The sequence below is a fragment of the Lissotriton helveticus genome, chromosome 5_1, assembly GCF_964261635.1.
Source record: "Lissotriton helveticus chromosome 5_1, aLisHel1.1, whole genome shotgun sequence".
Lineage (NCBI taxonomy): Eukaryota > Metazoa > Chordata > Amphibia > Caudata > Salamandridae > Lissotriton > Lissotriton helveticus.
This window is the reverse complement of record NC_136065.1, coordinates 1,926,267,356-1,926,292,296: the sequence shown is the minus strand read 5'-3', so window position 1 is coordinate 1,926,292,296 and position 24,941 is coordinate 1,926,267,356. Positions and strand designations below refer to the sequence as shown.

The window sequence follows — 24,941 nt, the reverse complement described above, 5'->3', positions numbered from 1 at the left end:
CTGCCATGCACACACGGACACCACCACTGCCATGCACACACGGACACCACCACTGCCATGCACACACGGACACCACCACTGCCATGCACACACGGACACCACCACTGCCATGCACACACGGACACCACCACTGCCATGCACACACGGACACCACCACTGCCATACACACAAGGACACCACCACTGCCATGCACACACACGGACACCACCCGTGCTTAATTTGTAAAAAAAAGAGTGCCAGGGCTTTAATTTGTAAAAAATTAAGTGAAAGGGCACTCGTCAGGAGGCTACTGTAGTTAGCCATACACATTACGCGACTTTGAGCTATTGGCATTGTAAATGACAATGACTTTTATTTATGTTTTGGTTTTTAAAACATAAATAAAAGACCTTGTAATTTACAATGTCAAGACCTTAAACTCGCGTTCATTTACAATGCTAATAGCTCTAACTTTTGCAATGCCGAGACCGTTGCATTGTAAATGCTTGTTCTTCTTCCTTTTGGAGTCTTTATCCTAGAACGGGGACCCACCGCTGGGTGTAACCAGGCGCTTTATAAATGGAATTTTTTATTATTATTTAACAGTCTATTGGTGGAATACCCTTTTATTCCTCCGGGCAGACATACTCCATTTATCACCTTGTGTTCCTCTTATGTCGAGTCAATCGCAGTCTACCTTCCTTTCTGTCAAGTAATGTGCAAGTTGTGAAAATCCACTATGAGGATAATTTTGTAGCTCCGAAATGACCACAAGACCTGTAATGTCTTGACATTATTTACTAATGGCAAACTATGTAGGGTATTGCCATGGAAACCAGATCTCATGTCTAGGATGAGCAGCAGCAGCAGCATTATTGCCCTTCAGAATTTTTATTTGAGTCTGCCTGCATTGCTCCTGGTTGCCAGCAGTAGGGCGACTGAATCTGACTTCAAAATGTCTAATCATTATTAATGTGGCCTTTGCATTATCTACAAGGTATTCCTATACATTAAAATTGAAGAGATTCGAAGTATGGTGTCTTGACAGAAGAATAATCACAGAACGTTTTGAGAAAAGGCTGCACTACCCTACCTATCATCCCACTTGTGCTGTGCTTACAGAAAATATTTAAATCAGAATTCCTATATCACCATAAAGGATTTTTTCAGGCTAGTCCTTTCTAAGTTGATGGGCTTTCCGTTTAAACCAGTACCTAAACCTGACTTGTATGCCTCGCAACATCTTTCATAAAAAAGTATCCTTGCTGTCGTGTCAGCCGGAAGGTTTAGCAAGGTACAGGCAGTGCCCTCATGAACCGTATACTATATTTTAAAAATAAGTCCAATTAATTGCAAGCTTTCTGAGAACTTGCCTTTCCTTCCTATGGTTTTATTACATTTTCTTGGTTGTAATCTATTTTTTTTTTTATTTTATTTTTTACAATGTTGATGTATGAACTGGATAACCGACATCTAAAATAATCTAAGTAACTCTTTAATTATGGTGCCACGTGCACTGGGTTGGTTAAGTCTACCCAATCTTTTGCCTCATTGACAGTTTTTCGTAACTTATTAGATGGCCGGTTGACGCAGTGGGCAAGCTTGGTGTCTATTGAGTTGCTGCTAAACAGGTGTCTCACTGGTAAGCTTGTTTCTTCAACATGAATGTATTTATTAATTTCACTAAACCAAAAACCTCGGCTGCCTTGGTCAAGCCAGGGGAGAAAAGATGATCAACATAGAAGTCTTACTCAAACAAGCATTGGCATAGCCAATAGGTCTCACCTTTGGGACCTTATAAGTGTTTAGTTATGCAGCACAATATCCTTGGTGCAACAACATCAAATGTACCTATCAAAGGTACCTATTGGCTATGCCAATGCTTGTTACCTTCTGTTCCTGCTTTGGTTATCACTCAGTCATGGGGTGCCAGGAAAAAGCAATCAACACGGCAAAAAAGTAGTAAACTACTTATAAGCAGAGCATTTTGTTCTGTAAGGGCGCACTTCTGCTACAAAACCTATGCTACACGTCACCTTTCCTGGACACTACGTGGCTCAGTATAATTGGCCACCTTCTTCCCATTCTCGAAGCTGTGTCTGGTTCCTCTGAAAAGGCGTTATCGGATAACCCTTCACAGAAATGGCAATTTCTTTAAAATGTGAATGGCAATGCTGACATTTCTTGCTCAAAGAAAAACTTCCTCAAATGTCACTCTGAAGCAATTGAAAATATGTTGCAATCGCGAAATGAAATGTGACAGCTTAAATATTTACTTCAAAAATATGAAAGGCGTTTAAGGATTTGAATTGGCGTCTAATGAAGTCACTACATTTATTATAGTGGGCGACAGTAACAGCTGAGTAATTGAAACCTACGCGCACGCTTCTGAATTGTCACCGGAATTGTAGATAAGAGCCTACGTGCATTTTCTCTAATGAAGTTCAGGGTGGTTGCTTGAGTGCGGAAAGTGCTTGCTTTTTAATTTTTGGGAGACTTCATGCCACTGTTAAACATGTGAAAGATTACCTGCTGATGTCTGGATGTTGCTAACATTACCGTGAAATAAAGAAGGGAAGTACTGGGGAATGAGCACAAAAGGCTTCGGTTCCGGGTTCACCGACTAATGCGGAAAAGTAATGCATGAAAAAGGGCTGTGGTGCGTGCGCGCAGTGTGCTGTTTTTGTAAGCACATACTTGTGCTTGTGGCACGCTCCTGCTCGCTCCCCCAAGCTGGATGCTGCTACAAGCATGTGTGTGCTTCCAAAAACAGCAGAGCGACAGCTAAATGTCCTCCTATGCAGCGCATGCGCGCTGCGTAGGTGAGACCTACAAATGAGGTGTAGACTACCAGTCTTATGCTCCCCTGTCTGGCTGACGATGGATCACAGGTTTAAGCCCTGGCAGCTTTTGAAAAAAAAGAAAAGAAGAGAGTTCTAACCAGTAGGTACCAAAGAGAACACCATTTACATATAACCAAGTAATAGTCCACAAAGGCAGTGTTATTTGTGTTGATTACCCCTTTGCATTTGCAAACTCAGTCCAAAAAGGGTAGTCAGGGCGAACTAGGTTCCACTCAATCCATTTAGGGTAGACAAGGCAAACAAGATTTAGTCCCAGCAAAACGCATAAATCCTTAAAAGTCCACCTTCAATTGAGTGCCACCTTCTCATTGTGGGAAAAAAACAGAATGGCAAAAAAAACTGCTCCTCCTATACTAATAAAAAATAAGGGATCGCTTTACAAAATGTTCTGTTCCTCTAAGCTTTGTGAAACTGCCCAAGAAACCCATAACAAATGAAATAAGCAGCAACATTGACCTTTTCTGTGAAAGGCGAGAGACGAGAAAAAGAACAACCCTGCTACCTCACCAGCATGAATATTGTGTGTGAAGTCCAGCAAAGGGCGGAAGAGAGTGCCTGGCAGATACTCCTAGGAAATCTGTGCAGATGCCGCAAAATTAAACACGAGCAAGCGATTACAGAGCGGGGTAGAAAGAAGGAAACAGTGTGAATCCAAGAGAAGCTGTTGGCGAAGTCCTTCCGGGGGCGAGAACCGGAAAGTGAAAACAAGAAAGAGGTGAAAGGTAGACGGTGTTTAAATACCCTGCGGCTGCAAACAGGAACCCCCACAGCTGCACCACACTCTCCCAACACTAAGACAAGAAAGGTAGTGAAAAAAGGGGTAAAAATGGACACATAAGGGAAACAGACCCAACCCCTCAAAACGCTAACTAGCTTCAGGGCATGACGCGTCATCTCGGCAGCCAGTCAACAAAAATGTGGCATGCAAGTCAATAATTCAGCTTTTATTAAATATTGCGCAAAAGTTCCTTAGTAGAGTCATCCAAGTCATGCTAACAAGAAGGGGGCTGCAGCGGGGGAGAGAGGCGGAGGAGAGAGGCGGAGGGAGTTGTGTGCGCTGCGGGCAAAAGCACTTAATGAGCGAGCCATGACTGCTCTTAACTGTAAAACAATGAGATAAGATTGACAGATGGCGGCTGCGCGTGTTCACGCGCACATGCACGCAAGCTTTAGGCCACTGTAGCACTTTGAAATCCCCCTTACTAAAGTCGAGCAAGCAGAGCATGCGCTGCTCTAGGCTCGATCTAAAAATGAAGTGAGCTGTTGATGCAGTGTGCGGTGTGACTCTAGAAGCTATTTTGGTTGAGGTAGCAAAGCCCACATTTCATTTGTGAAGGCTTTTTGCCTATCATTTTATTTTCCTTTTAAAAAGAGAAGAAAGAAGCACAGATGTAATTCTAATTTGATTATTTAAATGTCAGTTTGTATATGTTTGTATTAAAAAACACTAATTTAGCTGTAGAGCAGGTATACTGAATTTTAAAGTAATTTGGGGAAATAATTTGATGGTGTACATAAAGTGGAGGAAAGGAAGGTTTTGGTTGAGTTACTTCTATACATATGTTTAGTAGTGACATAACATATTTGCGCAAGTCATTTTTCCACTGAGCAGATTTACAGTCTGACACACAGATTTAGTGATGTGGCCAGAATAGCAGAATTAGTTGTCAAATGCCAAAGAAGGGATTAGAAACAAGACTTTGAATTCCAAGGTCAGCACTTTTGCCTCTACATCACACTTAAGCATAATTTTCAGATGGGCAGTTATTTATTCTTTTTTTAAAAGAATGCTTTTTTATAGTGGTCCAGAACCTCCTGCACAGACGTCGACATTTTAAGTAAGTTAGTTTCAGATGCTCATAATGGGGAACTAGAATGAATTTTCCTTGCTCTTTCTGGCCCATGTATAACACAGAAACACAGGGGGTCTAACAGCCGAAAAAATAAGCTGCGCTGTCGATCCGAACTATCAAAGTCTCGGAGTGCTAAAGTCACCTAAAGACAGCCTGTTAGACAAATAAGTGAGCATATTGTTAAGAAGCATACAGACACATGTGGGTCATCTACAGATTGGTTGGCATAGTCCGCACCATGACGCAATGGGTTACCATCAAAATAGACTTGATGATCAGTCCTATCATCTGGCCATACCCAGGTGTAATATAGGCTGGTCCCCTGATCATTGGGACTAGTAAGCCACACCATTCGTTGCTGGTTATGGATATGTTTTTACCACCGTAAATGAGCCACCATCTGATTGCTGATCTTTTGATGGTTAGTGAAATAAAGTGCAACAAAACAAAAAAAATCAAGTGTGGGGAAATTAAAATAGGATGGTGTGTCCCTCTTCTATAAATTTTATTCTACGACTGAGCAACACCTCCTAATTAAAAAACTAGAACAGTGCAATGAAGACAGTCAACAAATATCCGTCTGATAATGGGCCAACATGTTTCTGCCTATCGGGCAACCTGTCCCTTGGCTTTCATCAGGGCCTCTGTTCTTATGATCGTTGCACTCAGTGATTTATAAACAAATAAATACACAAATAATAGAAAAGGGTTGGGTACAATACAACCTGTACCAACCAATACCTTATAACCTCTGTATCACTTGGAAAGTAGGATTTCCTTCATGATTGGGGCACTGACCTCACCTCACCTGGACCTTGCTCAGGATCTATGAGGCCCCGCACTCTCCGTCGGTGCCTCAAGCTCACATCTGAGTCTTGGGGGAGGCCAATGCCATAGCGTCAACTTTGCTTCTAGTACTTTTCTCTGTGGAGTTTTCTAGTCTTTGTAGAACTTGTACTTTTATTCTTTTATTTTTAGTTGATTTCTTCTGTTTTCACAAAAGAATTCTCGCCTTTTAGATTAATTCTGCCCACCTCCCATTCCTCCACTTCCTAGGCCTGCAAGGGTTGAGTTATTTGTATACACACATGCAATTAAATCTCCTGCAGAAATTTCCACTGAAAGCACTATCTGGACCCATATTGATATTCACATACAACTAGTCAGTGCATTTGCACATAGACGGGCAGGCAGATTCCTGAGCACTTAAACTGAGGAATGAAAGAAAAGATTGAGAGTGTCCTAATGTAGATTTGTCATCCTAATTTGTGTATTTTGTGTTTTGTTTTCAAAAGGCAAATACAGAGCCTCCAAAGCTGAGCCGGGATGAGCAGCGAGGCCGTGGGGCACTACTCAGTGACATCTGTCAAGGCACGCGGCTGAAAAAGGTGGGCGTTGTCAATGACAGGAGCGCCCCGATCATTGAGAGTAAGTTTGGTTTTGATCAAGCATTTGTATGGCGCTTTTCTTTTAGGGGGGGAAAGTGGGGTGTCTCTTAACTATTGACTTTTTATGCTGCTTAGTGACATTAACAGGAATGCTTCCCTTACAGAACCCAAGGGAGGCAACAGTGGATTCAGTTCTGGAGCTCTGCAGCCTAAGGGAGGACTTTTCCAAGGTGGAGTCCCTAAACTCCGACCAGTAGGCGGCAAAGATAATTCAGGTACTGAACATCTCACATGCTGCCTATGCTGCTTCTCCTAGAAGACTTTTGTAGTTATATGTTCGAGGCATATGGGCTGCAGATGGTACATTTATGAATAGATCGCCATCTGGTGTTGGGCTCGGATGATTGCACTTGTTTTTCTCCTGGAGAAGTCTGTCGTCACGGGATCGATGACTCCTCCTTTGGGTGCTAGTGCGCATGGGCATCGGCTCCATCCTTAGATTGTTTTTTTCCGCCATCGGGTTCGGATGAGGATCGAAGCGCTCCGGACCGACTTCGACAAAGAAGGTTATATTCGGAACGTATTCCATTTCCAATTCGACGGTATTGTTATCGAACGCGGCTACACTTCCATTTCGACGTCAACAACAACATTTCCAACTGCTACGTCGACGAGACCAAGAAGCCCATCTCGACGTAGTCCAGCCCAGAGTCCATGGAAAGGACTCCATTAAAAAAATTTCCAACGTGTGGTGCTAAGTTTCCACACAAGGACCTACACGAGGTGTGCAACCTCTGCTTGTCCCCTGAACACGAATCCAGGGACTGTGAAGCCTGTGCGGCATTCTCCTCCAAGTCGACGATTAGAAACCGTCGAGCCCGAAGACACGAGGTATCGAGAATGCAGTCACAAGCAATCCTGGAGCTGTTCGAGGACCAGCATCCCGAAGAGGAGGAAGAAGAGGAGGACGAGGCGGGGTCACAAGCGGACGAGTCCGACGTCGAGGAAATCGGCGTTCATCAAACCGTGAGTGAGGACGTCCCCTTACCAAAGAACAGACCCCGCACGGTGTCGACCCCGCCCTCGAGCCCGGTCAGACAACCGAAAAAAGTTTCAGACGCCCTGCCTTCGGGCCCCGCAACGAAACCGAAACACTCGATCTCCCACCATGGTGGATCCGAGAAACGGCCCGCCTCGACATCGACACCAAAGCTCCATACAAAGGAAAGCTCGAAGTCAAAACAGAGACATGCTTCGACGTCGAAGACAACCTCGACACCGAAGACATCTTCGACACCGAAAACATCGGATTCGAATAAATTCTCGGTGCCGAAAATACAAATGGACAGTCAGAAGAAAAAACACCTTTCGGACCCAAAAACTTCGGTACCGACACAGGAGCATCAAACAGATCCTAAACAAAAGACTCTGTTTATTGATCCACAAACTGGCAAGGTAGTGACAGAACTACCTAAAAAGAGGAAGAATGAACAGTCGGACGACAAAACTCCTCCTAAGAAGAGAACAATGGGGACGAATACAACTCCTCCCCTTTCTCCACAACCTAGAGACACACCCTCTTCTCCGCTTCCTCACACTAGGCCAGCTACTCCTTTACGCCCATCTACACCCATAACAGATGTAGAAAGTGATACAGGAGAGGGAGAACATCCTAGGGATGATGAAGACACAATCCCAGAGGATGAAGATCCATAGGAACAATATAATGTAGGGTCAGATAACGATAACGAACCTGACCTGTGGAGAAGTGTGGCTCACTGGTTAGAGGAGGCAGACCCTGATGCAGAGGTCAGACCCGGGACCAGGGTTCAATTCCCGACGCGGCAGGGTCTTGAGCTCAAATGTCCACGGACTCGATAATTCTCGCCTTGTTGCCTACTCGAATCATGGGTTCACACTCTGCAACTCTGGGCAATAGGTTGCTTAATCTCCACTACGGCCCCACTGCGATGGGATGCCTAGCTTTCACCTTGGGGATGCCCAGTAGGGGTTATCTCACAGGGAAAGCCAGGACGGGTTCCCAAAGCAAGCGCTAAGAGACCTGTCGGTGATTTGGCGCTATATAAATCGAAATTAACATAACATAACATAACCTGTATCCCTCAAAACCTTCACCACCTGACGATAATACTGGTTTTGCACAACTAATTAATAGGGCAGCAAAATACCACAAGGTAGAGCTACATGCAGAACCTCAAATAGAGGATTTCCTGTTAGAAACACTACCTGCTGCACAAAGAACATCAGGGACACTACCAATGCTTAAGGGCCTCCTCAATCACACATCAGAGATATTCAAAGACCCGGTGAGGGCTAGGGTATTAAACCCAAGAATTGATAAAAAATATAAGGCAGCTCTAAAAGACCCAATATTTATCAAGGGACAAATTCCTCTAGACTCACTAGTGGTCACAAACGCTCGCAAGAGAGCAAACTACAGGAGAAGCTCCACCTCCTGACAAAGAGTCTAAGCTAATAGATGCCTCCGGCAAGAGAGTAGCATCCCAAGCGTCAAACAGCTGGCGCATAGCTAATACGCAAGCGCTACTTGCACGGTATGACAGAGCTCATTATGATGAATTAGAAAAACTCATCAGGCACCTCCCTAAAGAACACCAAAAGAAGGCAGATCAACTCATACAGGAAGGAAAGATAATAACTAATACTTCCATTAAGTGCGCCCTAGACGCAGCAGACACTGCAGCAAGATCCATAAACACAAGCATCATGCTAAGGAGACATGCATGGCTTAGAGTTTCAGGATTCAAACAAGAGGTACAAACATCATTATTGAACCAACCTTTTGATGAGAAAACACTTTTCGGCTCAGGGACAGATGAGGCCTTAGAAAAAATGAAAAAAGATACGGAAACGGCTAAATCAATGGGAGCATTGCAACAGCCAACTCAAAGAGGTTCCTTTCGTAGGTCCACCTATAGAGGAGGATCCAAAAATACAGGTACAAGCCAGCAACCAACCTCTTTTACACCGACATCACCCAGAGGTAATTCTAGAGGTAACTACAGAGGTAACAACAACAAGGGTAGAGGTCGCGGAAACAATAACAACCGCAACTCTCCAACCCCAAAGCAGTGACTTCATACAGCTTCCCCCAGACCATATAACACCGGTCGGGGGACGCCTATCACAGTTCCTACCCGTCTGGGAAAACATCACATCAGACAGGTGGGTGAGACAAATTATCCAACATGGTTATTGCCTGGAACTCACAGCTACCCCACCAAACATCCCCCCCAAACAGCGTCCAATGAGACAAGATCACCTGACACTGTTAAAACAAGAAGTACTATCCCTGCTAGAAAAGCATGCCATAGAGAAGGTTCCACAACACCAACAAGGAACAGGAGTATACTCCCTATACTTCCTGATCCCCAAAAAAGACCGGTCTCTAAGGCCAATACTAGACCTAAGACCTCTCAATGCATACATAAATTCGGAACATTTCCACATGGTCACGCTCCAACAAGTACTTCCTTTACTGAAGAAAGGGGACTTTCTTTCTACACTGGATCTAAAAGACGCTTACTTTCATATCCCTATTCACAAAGCCCACAGGAAATACCTCAGGTTTGTGATAGAAGGACAACATTATCAGTTCAAAGTCCTTCCGTTTGGTGTCACAACGGCACCAAGGGTGTTCACAAAATGCCTAGCAGTGGTTGCAGCTCACCTAAGAAGACAACTAATACATGTCTTCCCCTACTTGGACGACTGGCTAATAAAAGCCAAGTCACAAGAAGAATGTCTTCAAAACACACAAAAGACAATTCAGCTGCTACACCAGGTAGGGTTTACGGTGAACTATACAAAGTCACACCTGCAACCAAGCAAGGTTCAACAATATCTAGGGGCTACTATAGACACAGAAAAAGCCAAAGTATACCCCAATCCAGTCAGGATCCAAACAATGCTTACAGTCATTCAAAGATTCCAACCACAACACTCACTAACAGCGCGAGTGTTCATGCAACTATTAGGGATGATGTCATCCTGCATACTGCTAATACCATATGCAAAACTACAGATGCGTCCGCTACAAGAATGCTTAGCGACACAGTGGAATCAGGCTCAAGGACAGATTACAGATCTGGTGTTGGTAGACGACCGCACACACCGCTCTCTGAAGTGGTGGAACACAACAAACATTGCCAAGGGGCGGTCGTTCCTAGAACCAATTCCACAGGTGATAATAACAGCGGATGCATCGCTCACCGGATGGGGAGCACATATGGAGCGATCTGGCTCCTGAAATCCTAGAATTTGAATACTTAGATCTACCCCCAAATTGTAGGGAGATAATTAAGCGAGCGAGACATCACACCATCAGAGCATGCTACGCAGCTAAGTGGAAGAGGTTTGCTGTATACTGTACCAGTAATAACATCAACCCTCTGGACGTATCAACAAAAGAGATTATTTGCTATTTACTACACTTACAGCAATGTAATCTTGCGTACACATCTATCAGAGTACATCTAGCAGCTATAGCAGCGTACCTAAAAAACAGGCAACACCTATCCCTGTTTAGAGTGCCAGCAATCAAAGCCTTCATGGATGGCTTTAAAAGAGTCATTCCACCAAGATTACCACCTTCCCCGGTCTGGAATCTCAACATAGTACTGACCAGACTAATGGGACCACCTTTCGAACCTATGCATAGGTGTGAAATACAATTCCTTACATGGAAGGTGGCCTTCCTTATAGCCATTACCTCCCTCAGGAGAGTAAGCGAATTACAGGCATTGACCATACAAGAACCCTTCCTACAGTTACACCAGAATAAAGTGGTTCTTAGAACAAACCCAAAGTTCTTGCCTAAAGTAATTTCAGCATTTCACATCAATCAACCAGTGGAACTACCAGTCTTTTTCCCAAAACCACAGACGGTAGCAGAAAGGGCCCTACACACATTAGATGTCAAAAGGGCAATATTGTACTACATTGAAAGGACACAAAATTTCAGGAAAACTAAACAACTATTTGTAGCGTTTTCCCCAACACATAAGGGCAATCCTATCTCTAAAGCGGGCATCGCCAGATGGATTGTAAGATGTATACAAATATGTTACATAAAAGCAAAGAGAACGTTAGCTGTTCCTCCTAGAGCTCATTCTACACCTAAGCTAGGAGCATCTATGGCATTCTTAGGAAACATTCCCCTAGATGACATATGCAGAGCAGCAACTTGGTCTACACCACATACTTTCACAAAACACTACTGTGTTGATGTGCAGGCTACACAACAAGCCAGAGTGGGCCAAGCTGTATTAAAAACTTTATTTCAAACGGTTGCGACAGACACGGGTGACCACCGCTAGGGAGGTAACTGCTGTATAATCTATTCATAAATGTACCATCTGCAGCCCATATGCCTCGAACGGAATATGCTACTTACCAGTATGCATCTGTTCTTGGCATAGAGGGCTGCAGAGTGGTACATGCCCTCCCTGCCTCCCCGGAAACCTGTGTCTGTCCCAACATTATCTTATTTAGATACACTTACATGGGCATCACTTTCTGTATTCTACTACACTACTCCATCTAACCCTACTATGGCAAAACAATCTAAGGATGGAGCCGATGCCCATGCGCACTAGCACCCAAAGGAGGAGTCATCGATCCCGTGACGACAAAGACTTCTCCAGGAGAAAAACAAGTGCAATCATCCGAGCCCAACACCAGATGGCGATCTATTCATAAATGTACCACTCTGCAGCCCTCTATGCCAAGAACAGATGCATACTGGTAAGTAGCATATTCCTTTATTGGTATCTTTGTGCTAAATTCCTGTGAACCATGAACGTATGTTGAAAGACAGTAAGCTTTCCTGCTGCATACAGGCCTGCCCTATGAAAGTCTTATCTCCCCCTAACTGTATTGCCTAATTAGTGTACATCCTCTTGATGTCGAATGACGTCACTCATCTCGGTACTTTGTGTTGAAAGCTTTGAGGAATGTGTGCTGCCTTCCTTGTGGATCTAGAGCAATACCCATGCTGCTGTCACTAAACAGGATTATCATTCTGTTTTCTATTGAAGATTTGAAAATATTGATGCTCAGCAATATGTGCTTCAGCTGTAGGTAATTATTCTTACCAACATTTTTCTTTTGGTGAACACAAATGAAGTAATCTGATGATTTTTAGACTGAACTTGTAAGTTCTCGGTTGAGGGTATTTCTGCAACAGTTGAAGGGCACACTGTTTTCCTCCTGAGCCCACCAAGATGGGTTCTTTAAGGATAGGCAGTAGCCAAACCCCATGCCGCAGCGTGATAGCTGACAATATTTCAGCAAGGCTAACCACCTTGACTGATATTGAAAAGAGGTTGAAAAGGTGAGATCTAGGATGGTGTGCAGCCCCACTACACCTCTCACCTCCTTCCTATGTTGGCCACATCAAACGAGCAGAATTAGAACCCACTTTAATATCTGACTTGAATAATGACTTTTACTGCCAGATCTATTATTTCTATGTATCAGTCAGGAATTTGGAAGAACCTTGGTGAACATAAGTGGAGGAACATTGAATGGGACAGAAAGGGAATTTGTACCTCTCTGACTGTGGAGGAGAGGTGTCCAGTAATCTGCGTCCATCCATGGAGGTATAAAGAGTCTGTATACGCTTCTTGAAGGGAAGAGGAGCAAAGAGAGATTCTTCTTTTGCCTCTTTAATTTGTGCATTGTGAATATGTTTTTGAACATAATTGGGTCAGTCACTGGCTGGCTTCCGCCAGAGTTCTGCAAAGCAAATGTTCATATCAGAAGAAAATTTCTCTTAGCAGTTTCCTCAGAGTCCCTATTGTTGGAGAGCACTTGTATTTAACAGTGCTTTCCTGTCACCCAGAATCTGCATCATAGGGTTTCATCAAAGTGTTGGTAGGAGTACATTTGCTGTGACCGGGAGTCTATTTGGTTATTTCTCTATTCCGACTGGTTGTTGAAAGCATACTCTTCTTCTCGAGTCTGCAACCTTTCACACAAGTTTGGGTTTTCCATAGGTTTTTTCTTGATGCTGCTTAAACACCTTCAGTTCATCATAGGGGTTCTGAATAATACAGTTATGCAGGTGGTCAGAGTAATGTCAGTGCAAACAATCTTCCAAAATATACAAAGTGAATTACAGGATGTTCCCAAGGGGGTTAAGCAGGAAGGGGAGCAGCTGTACCAACACCCCCCCGGTTTCAGATGAAACACAAATATTAATTAAAATCATTGTAAGCACACACACACAAGAACTGGATCTTATTAAGATTCTTCCACCAAGTCTGTGTTCCACTTTCTTCATCGAAGGGCTTCTAGCCGACATGTCTAGCTTTAATTGCCTTGACTTCATCAGTGTTTACATTTGATAGACAGCAGCGGGTGCTGGGCGCAGGGGCTTCGCCCTCCTAATATTTTGAGTGTAGTGGATGGTAATTGAAAAGAGTAATTACCATCCACATTTCGTTTGAAACCATGCCTGGGTCTGCTGACTGTGATACGCTTTCTACCATTAACAAGTCAGGAAGTCAGGCAGTTTTAGGAGGCTTATGCTCCATTGCGTATGTGATGCCTGATTGCTGGCGAATCAATTAAACAAAGGGCTGACATGCCACCAGCCCTCACCTGCAGTACCCAGGGGTACTCACGGACCACCCACTGAGCAGCGTCATATTTTAAAGCAGCTGCAGGCGTGTATGGCATTGGCTCTGTTTTACCGGGGTTGCTTGGCAATCTGAGCATTTGAACTCACGTAACAGTCACGAGACACACAACTCCTGATTCTGTGACCTCATGTTACATGGCCTTGGAGCATGCTGTGAACAAATACACAGCTAATGCTGCTGTGTGTCTCGTGCGTCTATAATTGTTCTTGCAGAATGTTAGGGCACTTTGGGACAAGTGGTGTGCACTGCAGTCCTCCGGCATGTGCGCCACACATACTGCTTAAAGAGTGGCAGCGGTCCAAGGGTACAGTAAGTAACTAAGCCCTTATTTAACGTACTCCGTACTGCACAATAAATGCTAACGGCCTTCTGTGCAGCTAGTTGTCTTAGGCAGATAAGAGGTTGCCCCAGTATTGGAACTTTCATAGATTCCCATGCTTTTGTATCATTCCCCGTCGTCGGAATGGGAGTCTCGGTAACAAAATAACATAGCAGTAGGTACAAAAGAGAAAGAAAAAGGCCTAGGCCTCATTCCCTTTTGTAGCATATCTGCCTCTTTTTTATAAAAGAGACCAAACTAAGCATCAGTCAATCAGAAGAGCCTCACCGCATAGAACCCTCCTGAAGGAACCTCAGAGCCTCAGATTTTCTACCACACTTTGAGCAGAGCTCAAAGGAGACTCCCTAAGCACAATCTCTACTCTTTTCAGAAGTTTTCTTCAGGATTTCTCTTCAGAATTGTTGGCTGTCCCTTCTAGAATGTCTGACGGGATCGTCGACTGAAAGATTCACTATTTCCATGAGACGGATTACACCTGACATGACGTCTCCTAGGAGAGTTACCCCCTTGCCTCCAGCTCTGCTGTTAGAGGAGGATGATGACGACTCAGATGATGACGATCAGGACACATATGGATATGCAAACAGTCCATCTCAGCTTCTGGTTAAATGCCAGGAGACGGATTCCGAAGGGGAATACCGGCAGGAATGTGGGTATCATCATTCTGCCCAGCCACAACAGTATTCGAGGCAAGACATGGTGTCTGTACCATCTTCTCTCTTGCAGGATCTCCACAACATGCTGCAGGATTACAAGTCCAGATGAGCACAGCCTGCTGCTGTTCCGACTACGCAAGCCCTGCCTGTCCCTACGGACCCAGCAATGGTTTCTCCAGAATTGCCGGCTCAGGTGATAACTCAGCCGCAGACACCGGTTCCACAGGTACCTTCGATACCACTGGACACTCATGATGATTCCTCGGATGGGGACCAAAACTTTGATGGCAGACATGATCAAGGTGTAGAATGGGACGAGTATGTCATCCCAGAACCAGCTTCACCATGTCCGGATCCGGTGGACTCCCCGCCAGCGGATATAGGGGGGGTTCCATAAGCTGATGGAGAAAGCGTCTAGCAGATTCAAGCTACCAATGCCTTCTTTTGTCACCGAATGTTTTTTATATGACTTTAAAGAGCCTTATGAAAAGACTACTAGATCTATTCCTGTTGTCCAACATGTTTGGGAGGAAGGCCTAAAAGCAATGAAGAATCCAGCGACAGTGGTCCCTGTACTACCTACCGCGCCTCGACAAGAAATACAAAGCACCGGAGGATGGTCTGGCGTCTTTGGCGGGACACCTAAAACCAGACTCAGTAATTTCACAAGCGGCACAGAGGAAGTCACGCAACCTTTCAGCTCCTTTGACAACTCCTCCAGATAAAGAAGGCAAGAGGTTGGACAATGCTGGGAAGAGGTTCTCTTCAATGGCTAGTCTTTTGGTGCGGGCCGCAAATGCCTTGGCAATATTGGGCAGGAACGATCGCAAACTATGGTGACGTTTCGCCACATTTGGATCAACTTCCTCCAGAATCAAAAACAGAGGCAAAGAACATTTTACAAGAAGGGGAAGCAACGTCAATGGAAATTATAGACTGTGCCATGGACATCGCCACAACAGCCTTTCGTTCATTGGTGGGTGCTACAGTCCTTCGTCACCAGGGATGGCTCAAGGCGACTTGCTTCAGACCTGAAATCCAGTGTAAGATCCTGGATCTACTTTTACTTTTCGATGGAGAGGCACTGTTTGGAAAGTTTATAGATGACACTCTCCAGGATATTAAAAAGGACACCAAGACAGCTAAGTCTCTGGGTATGCTTCAGTACTGTAAAGCTCCATTCAGAGGTTCCAGAGGCAAGAGTACCACGTACAGAGGCTCTTACCAGCAGCTACGGTACTAATCGTATAGATCGGGTTCGCAACAGTACAGCCAGCCTTATCAGCAAAGACCAGGCCAGTCCTCGAATTTCTTAAGATCTAATAATAGAGAAAAGCAAACTCGCCAAGGACGTGATACGTCCAAGAGGCAATAGCGGCCTCCTGGCTCTTCCTACTGTGCCCACCTCCGCAAGATCATCAGTAGGAGGCAGGGTATCTCAATACCTTCAGAATTGGTCCAAGATAACATCAGACCGTTGGGTGCTAAACAGCATTCGAAAGGGCCATACTTTGGAATTTACACAAATCCCACCATCCAAGACCCCGGCTGCCATCCCATTGAAACGTCTGCGTCTTCTGCGGCTCGAAGTTCATCAGATGCTCCTGAAAGGTGCTATAAAGCCGGTCCCCTCCGCTCAAAGAGAAGGATTCTATTCCAGGTTCTTCCTGATAAGGAAGACGCTAGAGAAATGGCGCCCCATTTTTGATCTTAGGGAGCTCAACACCAATCTCCGCTCCAGGATGGTCTCACTTCAAGACATACTACGTCTCATCAATCCAGGGGATTTCATGGCCACGCTCGATCGCGAAGATGCGTACTTTCACATACCGATTCACCCGACACGCAGAAGGTTTCTACGATTTACAGTAGCCAAGAGCCACTTTCAATTCAGGGTTTTACCCTTTGGTCTTTCCTCAGCCCCGAGAATCTTCACCAAGGTGTTGGCACCAGTGGCAGCGTTTCTACGGAAGAATCACTTTCAAGTCTTCCCTTACCTAGACGACTGGTTGCTGAAGGCTCCGTCCAAGGGGGCCGCGAGGGAAGCGTTCAACGCATGTACAAACCTTTTTCAGAATTTGGGTCTCACTCTAAACAAGGAGAAATCCTCTCTGGTTCCGTACAGGACTGCACGCTTCCTGGGGGTCATCTTGGACTCGAATCTCAAAAAAGCTTTCCCAACCTTGGAGAGGCAGGGAAAACTGTAAACAATGGCGCTAGCCTTAAGAAGAAGGTATCTTTCAGTAGGCCTTTACAAATCTCTGCTAAGAGTGATCTCTTCATGCATTCCTCTGTTTCCACACTGCAGATTGAGGGTGCGTCCTCTTCAGGAGCAGCTGGACATCCAGTGGAGACAAATTCACTGTTCGTTCGACGACAAAGTGACCATCACCTCGGCAATGAGAAAAGCTGCCTTGTGGTGTACAAAGCAGGAGAACTTATCCCAAGGTCTATCCTTTGTAAGCGATCCGTCTCCTCAGGTTGTGACGACAGATGCGTCATTGGACAGCTGGGGGGCAGTACTGCAGGATCTGCATGTCAGTGGACATTGGTCACCTCAGAACAATCTGCTTCACATCAATCTCTTGGAACTCGGGGCAATCAAACTGGCTCTTCAAGCTTTTCTTCCTCGACTAGGAGGTTTGAAGGTTCTCATCTGGACGGACAACACCACGGCCATGCATTACATAAACACTGAAGGTGGGAACCAAGTCTCTCCAGTTATCTTAGGAAGCTCAAGAAATCTGGGAATGGGCGATCCTTCACGGGATTTCTCTGCAGGCGGAACATCTGCCAGGGATCTTAAACTAACATGCCGACAGACTAAGCAGTCTATCCTCAGTCAGTCACGAGTGGGAACTGGATCAGCGAGTTCTGGACAAGGTTTTCCAACAGTGGGGCAAGCCTTCAATAGATCAATTTGCCACACCGACGAACAAGAAATGCCGGTCTTATGCAAGCAGGCTTCACCATCAAGGATCATTGGGGATTGCACTTTCGATAGCCTGGTCAGGGACATTTGTTTATGCCTTTCCCCCCATTCAAATGATCCCGAGACTTATCAGGAAAATCAAGGTGGAGCCATGCAAGATGATCTTAATAGCCCCTGCTTGGCCGAGACAGTTTTGGTTCACGGAACTCCATCTGTTGTCGCTTGTTCCTCCTCTTCCATTGCGAACCATTCCGGACCTTCTCACAAAGTCCGAGGGGCAAATTTGGCATCCGGATCCAGCTTCATTGCACCTGACAGCATGGCTCCTGAGCAGCGAGAATTCATGAACCTTCCCATCTCACATGAAATAAGAGAGGTTCTCTCCCAGGCTAGAGCTCCTTCCACGAAAAAGACTTACTGTTTCAAATGGAAAAGATTTTGCATTTGGTGCAGGAAAGAAGTTGTTGACCCTTTCTCTTCTCAACCTCATCAACTTCTGCCTTATCTTTTGTCCTTAGCTAAGACGGGACTGGCCCATTCATCCATAAAAGTTCACTTGGCAGCAATTTCTCGGTACAGACATTCTGCGTTTGGACCTTCTCTTTGGTCTTCTAGGATAATTAAACAGTTTCTTAAAGGATTGTTCCGTGTCTATCCCCCAGTGAGGCCTCCGCCTCCTACTTGGCAACTGAATTTGGTCCTCACACAGCTCATGAAAGACCCATTTGAACCAATACATCGAACGGACATGAAATTCCTTTCATGGAAATTGACTCTCCTTCTTGCCCTCACATCGGCGAGATGCATTGGGGAGTTGCAGGCTCTCACAATTCAGGAATGTTTCTCCAATCCAAAAGGAATACAGTAATGCCCTCGGACTTTCACCTGAATGAGCCAGTTATCCTTAAATCTTTCTTTCCTCACCCTTCCACACCAGCGGAGAGGTCACTGCATTCTCTGGATGTACAACGATGCTTAAAATTTTATTTGGATCGCACCAAAGGATTTCGTAAATCTTCCCAATTGTTCATTGCTTTTGGTGGTCCTCGCAAGGGCCTCCCTCTTTCAAAACAAAGTATTGCGAGATGGATTTCCAGTGCCATTCTCCATTGCCATTCGACAGCGGGTAAGCCGCTGACCAGCAGAATTAGAGTGCATTCCACAAGATCGATGGCTTCTTTGACAGCTCTCTTCGCGGGAGTGCAAATCAGAGACATTTGCAGGGCTGCGACTTGGAGCAGCGTGCACACCTTTACAAAGCATTACTGCTTGGAATCCTTGACACAGGAGGACACGGCTGTGGGCCAGGCAGTCCTGAGGAACCTCTTCCACTAATTGGTGAGCTTTCCTTTCTATCCCACCTTCATTTTTCTGCACATTTTGTTTCTCTCATGTACTGATGGCTATTGCAATGTATGTTTATTTATTTATTTAACTTGTAACGCGCAACAGCTACCCGCAGTGGGTTTCCCGGCGCTAGGGATAGGCTCAAGAAGAAAGAAGTATCAGGTAATATCAAGCAGACCAGGACAACGGGCAGATCACTCAAAAAGCAAGGTCTTAAGTCCCTTCCGGAACCGCAGCAAGTTATTCTCCAATTTTAAAGCAACTGGTAAAGCGTTCCAGAGCTTGGGACCTAGATGAGCGAAAGACCGCCCACCCATTCTGGCAAGTTTAAATCTTCGGATAATAAAGTCTCCATTCCCAGAAGATCTAAGGGTTCGATGAGTCCTGTATGGTTGAACTAAGTTCTGTAGGTATTTAGGGGCTGTGCCCTGCCTAATCTTGAACAGATAACATAAGGCTTTAAATGTAATCCGGCCTGAGATTTGTAAGCCAGTGTAAGTCACGCAGAGCAGAAGATGCTGAAGTTCTCCTAGGGAATCTATGAAAGTTCCAATACTTCGGCAAGAAAACAAGTTACTTACCTGTAACTTTGGTACCCCAGTATTGGTAACTTTCATAGATTCCCATGCGCCCCCACCCCCCTCCCCGAGGAAAGCTCAGCCTTCAGCAGATGGGGTGACTGTTACACAACGGCTATGAAAATCTGAGGCTCGGAGGTTCCTTCAGGAGGGTTCTATGGGGTGAGGCTCTTCTGATTGGCTGATGCTTAGTTTGGTCTCTTTTACAAAAAGAGGCGGATATGCTACAAAAGGAAATGAGGCCTAGGCCTTTTTCTTTCTCTTTTGTACCTACTGCTATGTTATTTTGTTACCGAGACTCCCATTCCGACGACGGGGAATGATACAAAAGCATGGGAATCTATGAAAGTTACCAATACAGGGGAACCAAAGTTACAGGTAAGTAACTTGTTTTCTTTGCTGATCTCTTAACAGCAAAACAACTTTTGGTCGCACAAGTTTAAAAGGACACAAGCCCGTTTTTCTTTGGAACTTGTCACAGCCTCTGATGCCTAAGCGAGTAGCGAAAGAGTCACAAACCACACACACTGTGCAAACGAACATGGTTACTAACTTGCTGGTTAGCTATCATTACTCATTTAAAAGTATAAGTGACATTGCAAAATCTGATCTTAAAATTCACTCCATCATTTACTTACATGGGTAGTGTGCATTAAAGAAACTGTTTGTTGCTTTGACAGCTGCCTTTATTTTTCCTTTAGATATTGTTTGCTGGAGTTAAGGATAATTGAACACAGTGCAAGGTAAATTTAGGGACCTCACACATGCAGGTTAAGCACTCAGGATCGAATATCCCCAGTGGCACTTTTTATTTCAAAGTCTCTATTTGTCCTATTGTACACTCACTCATGGTTCAAACCTGCAGAGTAGCCTATACACTACTCTATGGTATGAAGTACTATACTCTTGCATGCTTGTGCATTGCTAGTTGTTGTTAATATTTGCACTAGATGGAGCTTATATGCCTGTTCACTCCTTTTGGTTAGTGAAAATTCATGTACATAAGATTATGAGCATATATCCAGCCAGCTGCTGCCTACAATATGTTCCTGTTTTTATCATTACAAGCCAGCGTTCTAAAAATGCCTTTCTGGAGATGGAAATGAAACCGAAATAACACGTAGCTGCAAGTTGTTGCTATAGTTTAGGCCATAGATGGATGAGTGGGCGCAAGAGTAATAGGAGAGTGTCCAGAAGCATGAGTGGATGTATACATGAAATGAATGGATACATTCTCCATATGATGGACACATGAATGAATGGATGATTTTCTGGTAAATGGACATATCGATAGGTTGAGTGAATGTGAGAGTCTCTAAAAGGATTCTAGTATGCATGAGTATATGAATGCAGTGGATGATGGAAACATGGATGAATTCATGGGAGGATGATTCAGTGAATGATGGGCTGAATGCCCTTATGTTGGCCGTACTAGCTCGCTACGTAAAATGTATACCCAACTTTTACGCCTCATCATTTTGAAATGTCACCAGCCCCCACTGTTGAGAGATAACCGTCTAAATATCTCAATCTCCCAAAATAATGTCAAAAAAGTTCCAAGATCAGGGTATAATTCACAGCCACTATGATATCAATCGCGGAATAACACAGGTAGTAGGTTAAAGCACCGCCGGTGGGGGTGGGGGTGGAGGTGGAGGGGGAGGGGGGTTTGTGTGTAAGGGTTAGCAACCTTTTTGGTTTGCTTGGCTTCTTGCATTTACCTGTTCGTTAGGCCCAATGGAAGAGCTGTAAACAAGAATTGGGGAATGTGATAATTTGCAGGGTCATCCCTTCCCAAGAAGCAAAAGACCTTATGTTACTTGCCATCAATGCTTCCTTTTCAGGCTGGGCAGCCCACTTAGGAGACCTATTTATTAGCTGTCTTGTGAGTGCAAATGAGTCAGTGTCCCAACAGCTTCAGGAGCCTGGAGCCATCTAACTATGCCGCAGTGCAGGTCCTCAATGACAATACCAGAGTTATTCCTTATATCAAGAGGACATTGTAGTTTCCTTTCAGCATTAGATCATGGTTTGTACATTTTGAAAGCCTATTTGATTGAGACCGTGCTGAAGCCAAACCTTCAACAGGCTTCCCAAAAGTTATGACATACAAAGGTGGTGTTGGTAATGCTGAAGTTTTACTGTGGGACTCTTGAGGGCAGCCTTTTCATTGATCTGGATCTTGATTGTAGAATATCCAACTACACATTAGCCCCCGACTTCTATCCTTCTTCTAGTTCTGAGGAATCTAGGGTTTTCAGGAACATAGGTGGTAGAACCCCTTGCCCATGACTGGGCAAGGTGGTCATGGTATCCAGAGTTTCTATATCTCCATCCGCACCATCTGATGGGCATTCCTATCGGGCCCTGTCTGCAAAAATGTATTATTTAAATGTCAAGATCCTCTCTGAAGTTGTGATAGCTAGGAGCTACTCTTTGAAAGGTTGGCGCTCTCCAAGTAAGTAGTTGACATGACTTATAGGATCAAATGCAGGTGTATATATCTCTTGAAGAACTTATCCTTGTGATGTGCAATTTCTCCATTTACCCCCTTTTTAATGTCTGTTGAGCTTAAGAGGCCCTTAGCATGGAAACAATCTAGTGAAAACTTAATAGAAAGCTGGCCTGCACAGTGGATTCTATCAGTTTTGAAAACATGCGTGGTGAGAGAAAAAAGGCACCCACAAAGATTCCTGCTGTGTGGGAACTGGGAAGACTTCCACACTCAGCTTAAGGTTCCTGCAGTGGAAGCTCATATAAAAATTCTCCCAAAAATTTGGGTTTGATGTCCTTTTATTTCAAACTTTTGAATATAGAACTTTGAGAACGCATCTTGAAGACGTTGTCCAAAGTGTCGGACACGTAATCTGTTGACTGACGTTCACAATTTTTGCAGACACTCTTCCATTGGTCTACAGTGATCTTGTAAAGGCATGTGTGTTTCATTCCCAAAACTATGAAAACTAGTGGAGTAATATGTAGGAGAAATACACGGCGGAACTGGGAGCAGTTGGTTAACTGTTTTTAGATGCAGCCTAACCTCATTACCCTGACCACTGATGTGTGGAGGATGCTTGAATTCAAAAGTCCTGTTTTTTTCCAGACTTGCCAAGATGAGGACTATTTCCTAGACGCAAAGGCCATAACCCCATGATGAGAACTTATTTGGGCCATGTACGACTTTAAAAAGCTCTGAAGATTGACCACTTATCGCACTGAGACTTCTGCTATATCAGTGCCTTAGACATGAAGGCACTCAAAGATCTCAGAACCTGGCCCTGTGCAAAGATTTTGCTTGGCTCGTATTACAGGGCGCTCCTTCTCTGTTATGGGTCCAAAACTGTGGAAATCCCTTCCTGAGCCCTTGAGAAACAGCACTTCCTTGCTAGCATCCCACAACGGCCTAAAGACTGGCTGTTTTAAGCTGTTAATCTGCCATCTTCTCTCTTGCTCCGAGCCGGGAACCCCTTTTTTGGGCAGCTGCACGCTTTACAAGCTTATAAATAATAATTAAGGCTCCCTGCTTTCCGTTTTAAGGATTTTTATAGATACAGACAGAAAACAACATGTTTTCTGTCTGCCTTTATTTTTAAAAGTGGATAAATACAGAAAATTGTCCTACTTTTAAGTGACTCTTTGTGCAGTATTTCATGAATTATAGGCACGTAATCAACAAGAGAAAACCCCACTGCCTGAAAGGTCTTTTTTGAGAATGCTATGCGTCATGGATACAATACAAAAACAAGCATTTGCAATGCAATAGGTCTCGCATTAGGAAAGTTTGAGCTATTGGTATTGTAAATGACACATTTTATATTTATGTGTTGGTTTTGAAAATAGCGAAATTAATATCTTTGTCATTTACAATGCTAATAGTTTTAACTTTAGCAAATGTGACACCTATAGCATTTGTAATGCAATATGTGTTGTATTTACGTGACTTAGATGTATTGATATTACAAATAACAATGGCTTTTCATTTTTTTAAATAATTAATACTTAAATAAAAGTTATTGTAATTTATAATGGCAATAGCTTAAACAGATTTTTTTTACTTTTTTCGGAGATATCAACATATGTCACCATACTAAAAACGTAATATATAACAAAGTGAAAATTCTATTATTTGTATGAGCTGGGCAGGTCTGAGTAGGGGTGGGGGAGGGATATCGATTGGGGCGGTGTATCTGTATAAAAAATATAAAACCTAATAAAGATATTTTTAAAAAAAAGAAACATAAGCAGAAAAGAAAAGAATGAGACAGACAAGGAATATAAGTAATGGAAGGAGAAGGGGGGGTGGGAGAGAGCAAGGGGGGGTAGAAGTGAAGTACGAGTAGCAGGACAAAGTAATGACTGGAAAGCATAAAAACATCATTACAATGTGAAAACAAAGGATGTGTGGTAAGACATATACACTCAAAAAACAGGGGGACATATGACATAAAAACATTTAAAAACATATGTGTGATGGACATGTGATTCTAAGTGTGGCTGGAAGCGATCTGCCTATACATGTCTAACAAGTGCATTGCCCAGGCTAGTAACTCAGTGTAACTTCAGGTTATCTACCTTAATGAGTATGAACGGCGTGCTGCCCCAGCTGTGGTGCGACAAAAGCGACAGGGTCAGGTTACGATCTAACGTGAAAATCCTTCCCAATGTGAGTATATGGCATGTGGGGCCCTCAACCTATTCAAGGCAAACTCATCCGGGTATAAGAGCAATCAGAAAAGGCACATTGCTACTGGGCATGTGGGGCCCTCAACCTATTTGAAAGAAACCCATCCGGGTAATGAGCAATCCAAAGAAGCACACGATAACATTATAAATGAAAAAAGAGCAACTGTAGTGAATAGAGCATGTACATACCAATGAGTGATGTACGATCGTAGGGGGGAGAAGGTCCTAAGTTCCACCTGGTGTTCTTATGAGCAAAGCGCGAGCTCGGTCCAGAACGTAGAGTCTTGGCAAAGAAGTATTTGACGTGCACAAAATAATGTGACTGTGTGGGCCTCCGTGATAAGGGCCAGCGCTCGATGAATCTGAGAGAAAACAGGATACGTGTGAACTGTAGTCCACCATCACAATAAAAGAAAATTACTTCGTGCGCATGCGTGAAATGACACGCATGCGCACTAAAACGGCAGAACGGGAGGGGGAGATCGAAACTACCTGTATTTACAAAAAGGGCTTCCTGCGCATGCGCTTACTGATACGCATGCGCACAAACGAGGGGGAAGATCAGCCAGATGGGAAGATTGAAACTACGGTACACCGGCGCTAAGGCAGCTGAAGTCCCGGGTCCCGTCCCGA

General features: G+C 44.2%; 1 protein-coding gene across 3 annotated transcripts in view; it reads left to right on the top strand.

The window, feature by feature from the left end:
• WIPF2 (WAS/WASL interacting protein family member 2) overlaps positions 1-24,941 on the top strand; it is a 337,163-nt gene that overhangs the window by 160,827 nt on the left and 151,395 nt on the right. For all 3 annotated transcript variants that reach the window (XM_078645527.1, XM_078645528.1, XM_078645529.1), the window contains exons 3-4: positions 5,992-6,124; positions 6,249-6,359. In XM_078645527.1, coding sequence (XP_078501653.1) covers positions 5,992-6,124; positions 6,249-6,359 — 244 coding nt within the window. The remainder of the gene's footprint in view (positions 1-5,991; positions 6,125-6,248; positions 6,360-24,941) is intronic.